Source organism: Hippoglossus hippoglossus, chromosome 21 (genome assembly GCF_009819705.1).
Source record: "Hippoglossus hippoglossus isolate fHipHip1 chromosome 21, fHipHip1.pri, whole genome shotgun sequence".
Taxonomy (NCBI): Eukaryota; Metazoa; Chordata; class Actinopteri; order Pleuronectiformes; family Pleuronectidae; genus Hippoglossus; species Hippoglossus hippoglossus.
In genome coordinates, this window is record NC_047171.1 from 8,217,052 (window position 1) to 8,230,462 (window position 13,411).

The following is a 13,411-nucleotide window of genomic DNA, read 5'->3' on the forward strand; positions in this document are numbered from 1 at the left end:
ATGGGCTCCATGTATGCTCATGATAATGACACATTCACTAGCTTTATAAAAATGTGGGCACACATGTATGTCATTGTTTTTAGATTACTGACAAATGTTTATATTTTCTATCGGTAGATTCAGTCAGTGCAGTTGGTTCGTTTTTAAAACTGCAGTTAAAACTTTAAGTATCTGCAGAAAGTTAGTTAGTTATACATATAAATGTCCACAAACAAGTGTATCAGATGCAATAAAAGGATGTTTTGACCCGTCTTAGGTAACAGACACACTTCCAAGAGTTCCAGTATGTTGTTAAGTATATAACATTTATAAATATGTATAACATGGCACATTGTGGGTTAACAAATACTGTAAACTTGCACATTACAATATATCTTCGTCAACATATATTTATCAGGCATGTAAACATTCTGCAGACATTTTAATTAAATTCTTAATCCAGAGATCAGTGATGAATATTCAATCAGTGCAGTTGGTCATTTTCCTCCCTCACGAACTAAACGCAGAATTCTGTTTCGTATTTTGTTCAGTTTAAATCCGTATATTAGAGGATTTACAAAAGGCGAAATGAGGAGAAATTCGAGAGAGATGAAGTTTTGAAGGTCCTGAGGCAAACCTGTGAAACCGAATCTCATGAACATCAGATCAAAAGTCGTTGTGACTGCGAAAGTGAGTAAGGAGGTCAAATGGGGCACACACGTCTGCATGAACTTTCTACTGTCGTCTTTGGACCTCACGCAAGTTCTAATAAGATGCATGTACGACCAAATGATGAAAAACCCATGAAAGCAATAGATTAAAATTATACAATATGCAATTGCCTGGTTTGAAAATGTGTCGGCTTCAGAGCAGGCGAGTTTAACGATGACCCAGTTCACACAAAAGAGTTTCTGTAAGTTATTGCCACACAGCTTCAGTCTGGACGTTAGCCCGACATTGATGGAGAAAATACAGAAAGGTGTGAGCCAGGAGAAACACACCAGCTGAGAGAGCCTCCTCTTGGACATCAGAGAGTGATAGTGCAGCGGTCGGCATATAGCCAGGTACCTGTCATAGGCCATAACTGCTAGAATGGACAACTCACAGCAGGCAAACGAGTACATGACAAAAGCCTGGAGGAGACATCCTGCATAGGAGATTTCAGGAGCAGGCGACAGCAGATCTAGAAGAAATTTAGGATAGAAACCTGTGGTCCCGTAAAGTCCATTAAAACAAAAACTGCACAACAAGATGTACATCGGTTCATGCAGGTTTTCATCTAAGATAATGATGGCAATGAGAGAGATGTTGAAAAACAGAATCATACAGTAATACAGTAAAGTGAGTGAGAAGAGCGTTATTCTGTAACTAAATGACTCGTTGAAACCGACCAGAATGAAATTTCTAACGATAGAAACATTTTCCATGATCAGATAAAATAATCATCACACCTCTCTCTTCAGACTCTACAATTCCTGTGTCGTATCATCCGTGGTGACAGAGTAGGAGGGTTGAAGTGTGATGTGGTCACATCCCTTAAAAAGTCTCGACCTCCCTCTACACCTTCTATTAATAACAGCTTCGGCAACAACAACAAAACTAATGGGAATTAAAAAAAGTTTTTTGTTGAGCAAGTGTAGAAGTGAACAAAACACAAAGCTAGTTTGACAGCATGAGATAAGATAAGATGAGATAAGATAAGATAAGATAAGATAAGATAAGATAAGTCTTTATTAGTCCCACAATGAGGACATTTGCGATTTAACAAAATAACATAAGTTATATACTGTAACTTAAAGTTAAAGTCAAATACATTTTGTTTTCATTCAGTCTTACTCATGAAAACACATTGTGTGTAACAGTGAGGTATATTAATTAAGATTTATTTTAAATGCTGCATATCAATACTGATCAGTGCAATAGTGTGAAACCATGGCCCCCGTTCTTCCTGGAGCAAAAACCCCTTCCACTTGGTTCGGTCCAGTGACCTCATCTATGACATCATACCATAAAACCAGGAAATGCTGAGTGGCCTCCTCCTGCACGGTGTATCTGAACTGAGGAACACACAATTTAGTAGTGTTCAAACATGCCACACAAGAAGGTAACTGAAACTGACTTTGTGTTACTTGAATCTACTCATGTGTTTTAATGTGAAATGTTTAAGTGCTAACACAAACAAACCTCTCATAATAACTGTGCATTCACAATTTCATCTGCTGCCCAGAAGGCCCAGAGTTGTGAATAAGTTGTTATGATTTCGGTGTGTTCATGTACTTTTAAGTTGAAATCTATAAAAAAATAAAAATATTAATATGTTTAGAGGGCTTTTGTTTGCATTACAAACTATTATTTAGAGCTGACTGTAAAACATGTCCATCGGTTTATGAGTGATGACAATAAAACGTGGCTGGAATAGAGTTAAAGCCACATTATGTTAGGTTGAAGCACACAGCAGAGTATAGGAGGAGCAGCAGAACAGGTGTTAATGTTTGGGCTCCTGCATAGAGGTGAACCACTGCATCGATGCAGTGATTGAACATTTCAGCTACGTTCATTGTTTTGGCAGTTTTCCACCGCTGCTTCAGGACAGACACTCATTAAAAGCTTCCTCCTCACTCCTGTGACCTGCGATCACTTTACACTTTAACATTAAACACCATCACTGGTCACAAGTTATTAGGACACACATAAACCCTGCGACACAACACGAGATGTAACGTGGCCAAACAGTCAGGACATCAGGGTAAAGTGAGCGGAATGATCCAGAGTCATGATCCCACATCATCGATTAATAACTAAATACATGTGGTTATCAGTTCCTGCAGATTATGGCGCAGCCTGTGTTTTAACTTTATTGTTGCAGAAGAAGCGACTCCCCGTTTATCCAGGAACATATCAGTTCTAACTGTGAGTGATAAGAAAACATCAGAGTCACACACACACATACACAGACACTAGGGCTGTACCATATGACAAAAAATTATTGAAATATTTGAAAGTAGAGTATCGGTTGTCATAAAAACTCAAAAGGTGTTAAGTTTGGAACATGACGGCCTCTGTAGAGGGGACCCACTCCTGATGTAAATATATAGAATATACAAATAAAGGGTAAAGAATATAATTTGTACAATGTAGATGATTACAAGTGAAAAAATCACTAGTATTATTTTATATTCAATAAATCCCTTTCACATAAATCTTACACACTGAACCTTTAATAATAAATCCACATAATATTGTACTGTAAGTTAGTGGTGCAGTGGCTCTATTGGACAGATCACTGTATGTACATTTAATATAAATGAGGTGAATGGAGTTGAAACAGTGTTTGAAAAAAGAATCATTCAGATATTATCATGTGGGAATGACAACAACCAAACATAACATCTGCAGCCAGTTCTCAGAATGAACAACTGTCGCCCTGATGTCAGCTCTGCTTCTGTCGACTCAAGTTTAAATCAACCTTAGTGCAAATTGACCTATCGATGATTTCAGAAATGCTTAGTGGGACAATGTTTATTTATGAAGGTCAACAGAATTACATGTGAACCTGCCTCAATGCTTAACACACTCATTCTTATCAGTGTTGCTGTGTGCTTTACCAATTTGTGTCTACAAAAACAGAACACAAATATTGCATTACTAAGTTTTTTTTTTGTGTCAGTTTTAAACCTTTATAATGTTCATTGTAGGGAGAATGATATTTTATATGGCCATGAAATCATGTACATTTTGTGAATAAAGTAGAAAGCAAACACATAAATCAGTTCAAAACAAGATAAATGAAGCAGACACATTTGCATAACCCTGCTCCTGTTTTCTGTGGAAGTCAGACATGTTATGATCATACTGAAAATACAGAATATAAGAGCAAATGTTAATAAAAGGGTCAAAACACAAAGGATAATTTAAAAAGCTTTATTTTCTATGGAGGCAGAATAAGCTGTATCAGAAACAGTATATGTGAGGCACATAACCATGATCCTGATGCTGTTATTTTACACATTAACATCAGAATTAAAGGTATAAGCCAAGTAAAACAAATAGGCCACAGACTGTTTGTGTCATGACAGATTGATAATCCAGAGGTTAGAGTTTGGTAACTGTGCTGTAAAATGTGTATCTCTGATTTTAACACTTTTCTAAAAAAACAAATAACAAGGCAGATGATCATATTTATCAACTTTCTTTCTACTGATCACACGTCAGTACTTCCTTAAAAAAACCTGCACAATTCTGTGTCGTATCTGCTTCAGTTTGAGACCGTATATGAGGGGATTGAGGATCGGAGGAACGATCAGAAATTCTATTGCCATAAAATTCTTGACACCTTGCGGTATCGTACTCGTGCCAAATCTCACGTACATCAAATCAAAAAGCATACTAATGACAAAGGTATTCAAACATAGTAAATGAGGGAGACAGGTTTGCATGAACTTGCTTCTGTTCTCACCAGAGTGAAGGCAATTTCTGATCACATACATATAAGACCAAAAAATAAAGGCTACATGGAGTAAACAAACAGTGTAATTAAAAGCTGGAACAATGACACTTGCTAATGGAGGAGTACAAGCAAGTCTATTCACCAAATAATTAATACAGTAGATTTTTGGAATATGTGAGCCACATATTTTGGTTATTGCTGTTGTTATAGTGCTCACCAGCACCAGATAGTGGGGTACAAGCCAAGCAAAAAACACAAACATGCCTATTTTTCCCTTCGTCATCACTGAGTGGTATATCAGAGGCTGACAGATAGCCACATATCTGTCATAGGCCATTAATAAGAGAATAGAGAAATCTGCACAGACTGAAGAGTGCAACACAAAACCCTGCAGGAGGCATCCACTGTAAGAGATGACATGAGAGGGAGACAGGAGGTCGCTGAGGAACTTTGGATAAAAGCCTGCAGTCCCATACAGTCCGTTGATGCACAGATTACAGAGGAAGATGTACATGGGTTCGTGAAGGTTTTTGTCCATGATGATGGTCACGATGATGGTCACGTTTACCAGCCAGATCACACAGTAACACAACAAAGTGAGGATGAAGAGGGTGACTCTGTAGTGCGCTGTGCCACTCAACCCCGACAGAGTGAACATAGAAACTACTGAAACATTATCCATCATGATGAAAGTTTTCTCTCACATTATTAGAAAACAACGACATCCACTATCTCATGTGTCCATCGCTGACTTACCTGAACTATCTTTCTTTCATCGGCTTATATAATTTACTGGCGGCAACAGATAATGTGTTTGTGAACATTGGAATTGAAACAGTCCAATCAGTGAGCTGGAATAAACTGGAGACGACCGACTAAATTACCACACACACACACAAAAAGAATACGCAGTATTTTTCCACAGTAAACCTAACCTCATTAAAAAAAAAAAGAAAAAAAAAAATGATGAACTCTGTGAGAGGCTCTAATCCCCCCCCCCCTATTCAATCTTATGTTATACTGCATTTTGTTGTATGGGTTTATGCTCCATGTTAAGTGCTGTATTATTACTAGTTTAAATCACCTGCAGTTGAGTTAGATTAAACTCATGTTGAGTTTTATACACAGGTTCAGTCCTCCAAGGTCTTTTCTATACATATACGCACAAAATGAAAATTATACTGCATGCTACCAGCGAGCAACAGTTTTGGCTCAGCAGTTTATCTTAAAGGGGACATAGCATGCCCATTTTTACCACAAGTTGATATGGTTCCTTGGGGTCTTAATGAAATGTCTGTAACATACTTTGGTCAAAATACCACAAGGATCATTTAAAACAGCACCCTTTTTACCCTGTATAAAACAGCCCTCCACAGAGTGACCTGTTTTGAGTGCCTGTTCCTTTAAATGCTAATGAGCCAGCTCCCCCCTCCCCCCTCTCCCCCCATGATTTTAAACGATATAAATTACATATTTTATGTGATATAAATTATCAAATATGCATCCCATACTTTGTATTCCCCTTCTGTTGTCCTGGAGTTTTAATTTTCCCAATCACATAATTAAATGTCCCCCTCTGCCCATCCACTACAAGCACACAAGCAGACAGACAGAGAGAGAAAGAGAGGTGGGGGGGGGGGGGGCTATGAAGACCATCATTTACCCCCGAACCCCGACATTCAACGGGTACAACAACAAGCGGAGAAAGCAGAATCGCGGGCTGACCTTATATAGACAGTCTATGGGGCTGACCAGCGCGGAGAAATGCACGTCCCGTGTGAACAGCCAGGCGGCTGCGCGCTTGAGAACGGCGCTGCGCTGCCTCGCTGCGGCGCTTCCGCGTCCGGTGTACCCCGGCGTAACGAGTGGGGGGGCTCTGTGTGTTTGTGCCAGTGTAACAGTAGTGCTGAACACTGCGGAAGTCTTCCACACTGCTGGCTGTGTGGCGTTGACACAAATTCCAGCTCACGCATGGGAGAGCGAGCGGTCGCGCCCGAGCAGCTGCTGCAGCCTCCCAGTCCCAACGATCCAGACAAATGCCACATGTGAGTGAATCGCGGGCTGACCAGCGGAGAAATGCTCGTCCCGTGTGAACAGCCAGGCGGCTGCGTGCTTGAGAACGGCGCTGCGCTGCCTCGCAGCCTCGCTGCCTCCGGTGTAAACCCGGTGTAACGAGTGTGGGGGGTGGGCCAAGACCATGTAGGGAGACTTCCAGTTCCTTGTTACGACACAAAACCCAGGAAGCTCAATCGAGTCACTCAAGCATGACGTTTCTGACTTAGAGGAACTATAACAAAACGCGCGAGTGTTTTTTTCCCAGAGTTTTGGGGTTGGTAGACATGCCAGATACCCACATTAACGTGTAGAAGCACTAACAAAGTGGAATTTGCATGCTATGTCCCCTTTAATAATAATTATAAGAATACATTTTATTTATAGAGTGCATTTCACAGTACTCAAAGACACTTTACAAATTTTTAAATATACATAAAAAGCTACACACTAAAAACATAGAGCACACAACATACATCACACATTAAAAGCCGTCATGTTCATGTTTTTGTTTCAGAGACAATACCGGAATGAATATATATATGTTTATACAAATAAAGAATAAGTCCAGAGAGGCAGCACTATTGTTAAAATCTCCCAAAAGGAGCAAAGCTAATTATTTGACATTATTTGGATAAACTAACTTTATAAACTATTTAACTAAGTTAAAAAAACTTTGTACACATTTTATTTGGTCCAACAACAGATGCCTTTGTGCAGGATGAAGGGCTACTGGAGATGGTGCAAGGTCAACAGAATTACATGTGAACCTGCCTCAATGCTTAACACACTCATTCTTATCAGTGTTGCTGTGTGCTTTACCAATTTGTGTCTACAAAAACAGAACACAAATATTGCATTACTAAGTTTTTTATTTGTGTCAGTTTTAAACCTTTATAATGTTCATTGTAGGGAGAATGATATTTTATATGGCCATGAAATCATGTACATTTTGTGAATAAAGTAGAAAGCAAACACATAAATCAGTTCAAAACAAGATAAATGAAGCAGACACATTTGCATAACCCTGCTCCTGTTTTCTGTGGAAGTCAGACATGTTATGATCATACTGAAAATACAGAATATAAGAGCAAATGTTAATAAAAGGGTCAAAACACAAAGGATAATTTAAAAAGCTTTATTTTCTATGGAGGCAGAATAAGCTGTATCAGAAACAGTATATGTGAGGCACATAACCGTGATCCTGATGCTGTTATTTTACACATTAACATCAGAATTAAAGGTATAAGCCAAGTAAAACAAATAGGCCACAGACTGTTTGTGTCATGACAGATTGATAATCCAGAGGTTAGAGTTTGGTAACTGTGCTGTAAAATGTGTATCTCTGATTTTAACACTTTTCTAAAAAAACAAATAACAAGGCAGATGATCATATTTATCAACTTTCTTTCTACTGATCACACGTCAGTACTTCCTTAAAAAAACCTGCACAATTCTGTTTCGTATCTGCGTCAGTTTGAGACCGTATATGAGGGGATTGAGGATCGGAGGAACGATCAGAAATTCTATTGCCATAAAATTCTTGACACCTTGCGGTATCGTACTCGTGCCAAATCTCACGTACATCAAATCAAAAAGCATACTAATGACAAAGGTATTCAAACATAGTAAATGAGGGAGACAGGTTTGCATGAACTTGCTTCTGTTCTCACCAGAGTGAAGGCAATTTCTGATCACATACATATAAGACCAAAAAATAAAGGCTACATGGAGTAAACAAACAGTGTAATTAAAAGCTGGAACAATGACACTTGCTAACGGAGGAGTACAAGCAAGTCTATTCACCAAATAATTAATACAGTAGATTTTTGGAATATGTGAGCCACATATTTTGGTTATTGCTGTTGTTATAGTGCCCACCAGCACCAGATAGTGGGGTACAAGCCAAGCAAAAAACACAAACATGCCTATTTTTCCCTTCGTCATCACTGAGTGGTATATCAGAGGCTGACAGATAGCCACATATCTGTCATAGGCCATTAATAAGAGAATAGAGAAATCTGCACAGACTGAAGAGTGCAACACAAAACCCTGCAGGAGGCATCCACTGTAAGAGATGACATGAGAGGGAGACAGGAGGTCGCTGAGGAACTTTGGATAAAAGCCTGCAGTCCCATACAGTCCGTTGATGCACAGATTACAGAGGAAGATGTACATGGGTTCGTGAAGGTTTTTGTCCATGATGATGGTCACGATGATGGTCACGTTTACCAGCCAGATCACACAGTAACACAACAAAGTGAGGATGAAGAGGGTGACTCTGTAGTGCGCTGTGCCACTCAACCCCGACAGAGTGAACATAGAAACTACTGAAACATTATCCATCATGATGAAAGTTTTCTCTCACATTATTAGAAAACAACGACATCCACTATCTCATGTGTCCATCGCTGACTTACCTGAACTATCTTTCTTTCATCGGCTTATATAATTTACTGGCGGCAACAGATAATGTGTTTGTGAACATTGGAATTGAAACAGTCCAATCAGTGAGCTGGAATAAACTGGAGACGACCGACTAAATTACCACACACACACACAAAAAGAATACGCAGTATTTTTCCACAGTAAACCTAACCTCATTAAAAAAAAAAAGAAAAAAAAAAATGATGAACTCTGTGAGAGGCTCTAATCCCCCCCCCCCTATTCAATCTTATGTTATACTGCATTTTGTTGTATGGGTTTATGCTCCATGTTAAGTGCTGTATTATTACTAGTTTAAATCACCTGCAGTTGAGTTAGATTAAACTCATGTTGAGTTTTATACACAGGTTCAGTCCTCCAAGGTCTTTTCTATACATATACGCACAAAATGAAAATTATACTGCATGCTACCAGCGAGCAACAGTTTTGGCTCAGCAGTTTATCTTAAAGGGGACATAGCATGCCCATTTTTACCACAAGTTGATATGGTTCCTTGGGGTCTTAATGAAATGTCTGTAACATACTTTGGTCAAAATACCACAAGGATCATTTAAAACAGCACCCTTTTTACCCTGTATAAAACAGCCCTCCACAGAGTGACCTGTTTTGAGTGCCTGTTCCTTTAAATGCTAATGAGCCAGCTCCCCCCTCCCCCCTCTCCCCCCATGATTTTAAACGATATAAATTACATATTTTATGTGATATAAATTATCAAATATGCATCCCATACTTTGTATTCCCCTTCTGTTGTCCTGGAGTTTTAATTTTCCCAATCACATAATTAAATGTCCCCCTCTGCCCATCCACTACAAGCACACAAGCAGACAGACAGAGAGAGAAAGAGAGGTGGGGGGGGGGGGGGCTATGAAGACCATCATTTACCCCCGAACCCCGACATTCAACGGGTACAACAACAAGCGGAGAAAGCAGAATCGCGGGCTGACCTTATATATACAGTCTATGGGGCTGACCAGCGGAGAAATGCACGTCCCGTGTGAACAGCCAGGCGGCTGCGCGCTTGAGAACGGCGCTGCGCTGCCTCGCTGCGGCGCTTCCGCGTCCGGTGTACCCCGGCGTAACGAGTGGGGGGGCTCTGTGTGTTTGTGCCAGTGTAACAGTAGTGCTGAACACTGCGGAAGTCTTCCACACTGCTGGCTGTGTGGCGTTGACACAAATTCCAGCTCACGCATGGGAGAGCGAGCGGTCGCGCCCGAGCAGCTGCTGCAGCCTCCCAGTCCCAACGATCCAGACAAATGCCACATGTGAGTGAATCGCGGGCTGACCAGCGGAGAAATGCTCGTCCCGTGTGAACAGCCAGGCGGCTGCGTGCTTGAGAACGGCGCTGCGCTGCCTCGCAGCCTCGCTGCCTCCGGTGTAAACCCGGTGTAACGAGTGTGGGGGGTGGGCCAAGACCATGTAGGGAGACTTCCAGTTCCTTGTTACGACACAAAACCCAGGAAGCTCAATCGAGTCACTCAAGCATGACGTTTCTGACTTAGAGGAACTATAACAAAACGCGCGAGTGTTTTTTTCCCAGAGTTTTGGGGTTGGTAGACATGCCAGATACCCACATTAACGTGTAGAAGCACTAACAAAGTGGAATTTGCATGCTATGTCCCCTTTAATAATAATTATAAGAATACATTTTATTTATAGAGTGCATTTCACAGTACTCAAAGACACTTTACAAATTTTTAAATATACATAAAAAGCTACACACTAAAAACATAGAGCACACAACATACATCACACATTAAAAGCCGTCATGTTCATGTTTTTGTTTCAGAGACAATACCGGAATGAATATATATATGTTTATACAAATAAAGAATAAGTCCAGAGAGGCAGCACTATTGTTAAAATCTCCCAAAAGGAGCAAAGCTAATTATTTGACATTATTTGGATAAACTAACTTTATAAACTATTTAACTAAGTTAAAAAAACTTTGTACACATTTTATTTGGTCCAACAACAGATGCCTTTGTGCAGGATGAAGGGCTACTGGAGATGGTGCAAGGTCAACAGAATTACATGTGAACCTGCCTCAATGCTTAACACACTCATTCTTATCAGTGTTGCTGTGTGCTTTACCAATTTGTGTCTACAAAAACAGAACACAAATATTGCATTACTAAGTTTTTTATTTGTGTCAGTTTTAAACCTTTATAATGTTCATTGTAGGGAGAATGATATTTTATATGGCCATGAAATCATGTACATTTTGTGAATAAAGTAGAAAGCAAACACATAAATCAGTTCAAAACAAGATAAATGAAGCAGACACATTTGCATAACCCTGCTCCTGTTTTCTGTGGAAGTCAGACATGTTATGATCATACTGAAAATACAGAATATAAGAGCAAATGTTAATAAAAGGGTCAAAACACAAAGGATAATTTAAAAAGCTTTATTTTCTATGGAGGCAGAATAAGCTGTATTAGAAACAGTATATGTGAGGCACATAACCGTGATCCTGATGCTGTTATTTTACACATTAACATCAGAATTAAAGGTATAAGCCAAGTAAAACAAATAGGCCACAGACTGTTTGTGTCATGACAGATTGATAATCCAGAGGTTAGAGTTTGGTAACTGTGCTGTAAAATGTGTATCTCTGATTTTAACACTTTTCTAAAAAAACAAATAACAAGGCAGATGATCATATTTATCAACTTTCTTTCTACTGATCACACGTCAGTACTTCCTTAAAAAAAACCTGCACAATTCTGTTTCGTATCTGCGTCAGTTTGAGACCGTATATGAGGGGATTGAGGATCGGAGGAACGATCAGAAATTCTATTGCCATAAAATTCTTGACACCTTGCGGTATCGTACTCGTGCCAAATCTCACGTACATCAAATCAAAAAGCATACTAATGACAAAGGTATTCAAACATAGTAAATGAGGGAGACAGGTTTGCATGAACTTGCTTCTGTTCTCACCAGAGTGAAGGCAATTTCTGATCACATACATATAAGACCAAAAAATAAAGGCTACATGGAGTAAACAAACAGTGTAATTAAAAGCTGGAACAATGACACTTGCTAACGGAGGAGTACAAGCAAGTCTATTCACCAAATAATTAATACAGTAGATTTTTGGAATATGTGAGCCACATATTTTGGTTATTGCTGTTGTTATAGTGCCCACCAGCACCAGATAGTGGGGTACAAGCCAAGCAAAAAACACAAACATGCCTATTTTTCCCTTCGTCATCACTGAGTGGTATATCAGAGGCTGACAGATAGCCACATATCTGTCATAGGCCATTAATAAGAGAATAGAGAAATCTGCACAGACTGAAGAGTGCAACACAAAACCCTGCAGGAGGCATCCACTGTAAGAGATGACATGAGAGGGAGACAGGAGGTCGCTGAGGAACTTTGGATAAAAGCCTGCAGTCCCATACAGTCCGTTGATGCACAGATTACAGAGGAAGATGTACATGGGTTCGTGAAGGTTTTTGTCCACGATGATGGTCACGATGATGGTCACGTTTACCAGCCAGATCACACAGTAACACAACAAAGTGAGGATGAAGAGGGTGACTCTGTAGTGCGCTGTGCCACTCAACCCCGACAGAGTGAACATAGAAACTACTGAAACATTATTCATCATGATGGATTATTATTAGAAAACAACGACATCCACTATCTCATGTGTCCATCGCTGACTTACCTGAACTGTTTTTCTTTCATCGGCTTATATCATTTACTGGCGGCAACAGATAATGTGTTTGTGAACATGGGAATTGAAACAGTCCAATCAGTGAGCTGGAATAAACTGGAGACGACCGACTAAATCACCACACACACACACACAAAAATAATACGCAGTATTTTCCACAGTAAACCTAACCTCATTCAAAAAAAGAAGAAAAAAAAACTGATGAACTCTGTGAGAGGCTCTAGCCCCAAAAAGGAGCAAAGCTAATTATTTGACATTATTTGGATAAACTGACTTTAAAAACAATTTAACTAAGTTAAAAAAAACATTGTACACATTTTATTTGGTCCAACAACAGATGCCTTTGTGCAGGATGAAGGGCTACTGGAGATGGTGCAATGCATTTTGTCATATTGACTCCCAGAGAGAAACAGCCCATTAATTGTATATAGATTAGTTCTGTGTGGTGCATTCAGTGTGCGTGGTGAGGGTGTCAAAGTTAAAAGACAGAGGCACAAGTTTAAATCAACTTTCGTGCAAATTTACCTATCGATTATTTCAGAAATGCATAGTGGGACAACGTTTATTGATGAAGGTCAACGAAATTACATGTGAACCTGCCTCAATGCTTAACACACTCATTTACTGTACAACACTGGATTCTTATCAGTGTTGCTCTCTGGTTTATGTTTTAGATCATTAACGTTACAGATTTATGTCACAGGTTTGTCAGATGAGATAATTATTTATTGATACTGACATACACGTATTATACATCATGCTACACAATTTGTGTCTAAAAAGACAGCACACAAACATTG

At 39.5% G+C, this 13,411-nt stretch overlaps 4 protein-coding genes across 4 annotated transcripts; all 4 read right to left on the bottom strand.

The window, feature by feature from the left end:
* Window positions 1-476: 476 nt before the first annotated feature.
* Window positions 477-1,406, bottom strand: LOC117754870 (olfactory receptor 11H6-like). The gene has a single exon (XM_034574209.1). It carries the CDS (start codon window positions 1,404-1,406, stop codon window positions 477-479), a length of 930 nt encoding a protein of 309 aa, XP_034430100.1.
* Window positions 1,407-4,187: 2,781 nt separating this feature from the next.
* LOC117754954 (olfactory receptor 52E8-like) lies at window positions 4,188-5,111 on the bottom strand. Its single transcript, XM_034574319.1, has one exon. It carries the CDS (start codon window positions 5,109-5,111, stop codon window positions 4,188-4,190), a length of 924 nt encoding a protein of 307 aa, XP_034430210.1.
* Window positions 5,112-7,903: 2,792 nt separating this feature from the next.
* On the bottom strand, window positions 7,904-8,827 carry LOC117754955 (olfactory receptor 52E8-like). The gene has a single exon (XM_034574320.1). It carries the CDS (start codon window positions 8,825-8,827, stop codon window positions 7,904-7,906), a length of 924 nt encoding a protein of 307 aa, XP_034430211.1.
* A 2,776-nt stretch (window positions 8,828-11,603) lies between these two features.
* On the bottom strand, window positions 11,604-12,542 carry LOC117754956 (olfactory receptor 52E8-like). The gene has a single exon (XM_034574322.1). It carries the CDS (start codon window positions 12,540-12,542, stop codon window positions 11,604-11,606), a length of 939 nt encoding a protein of 312 aa, XP_034430213.1.
* Between the last annotated feature and the right edge of the window lie 869 nt (window positions 12,543-13,411).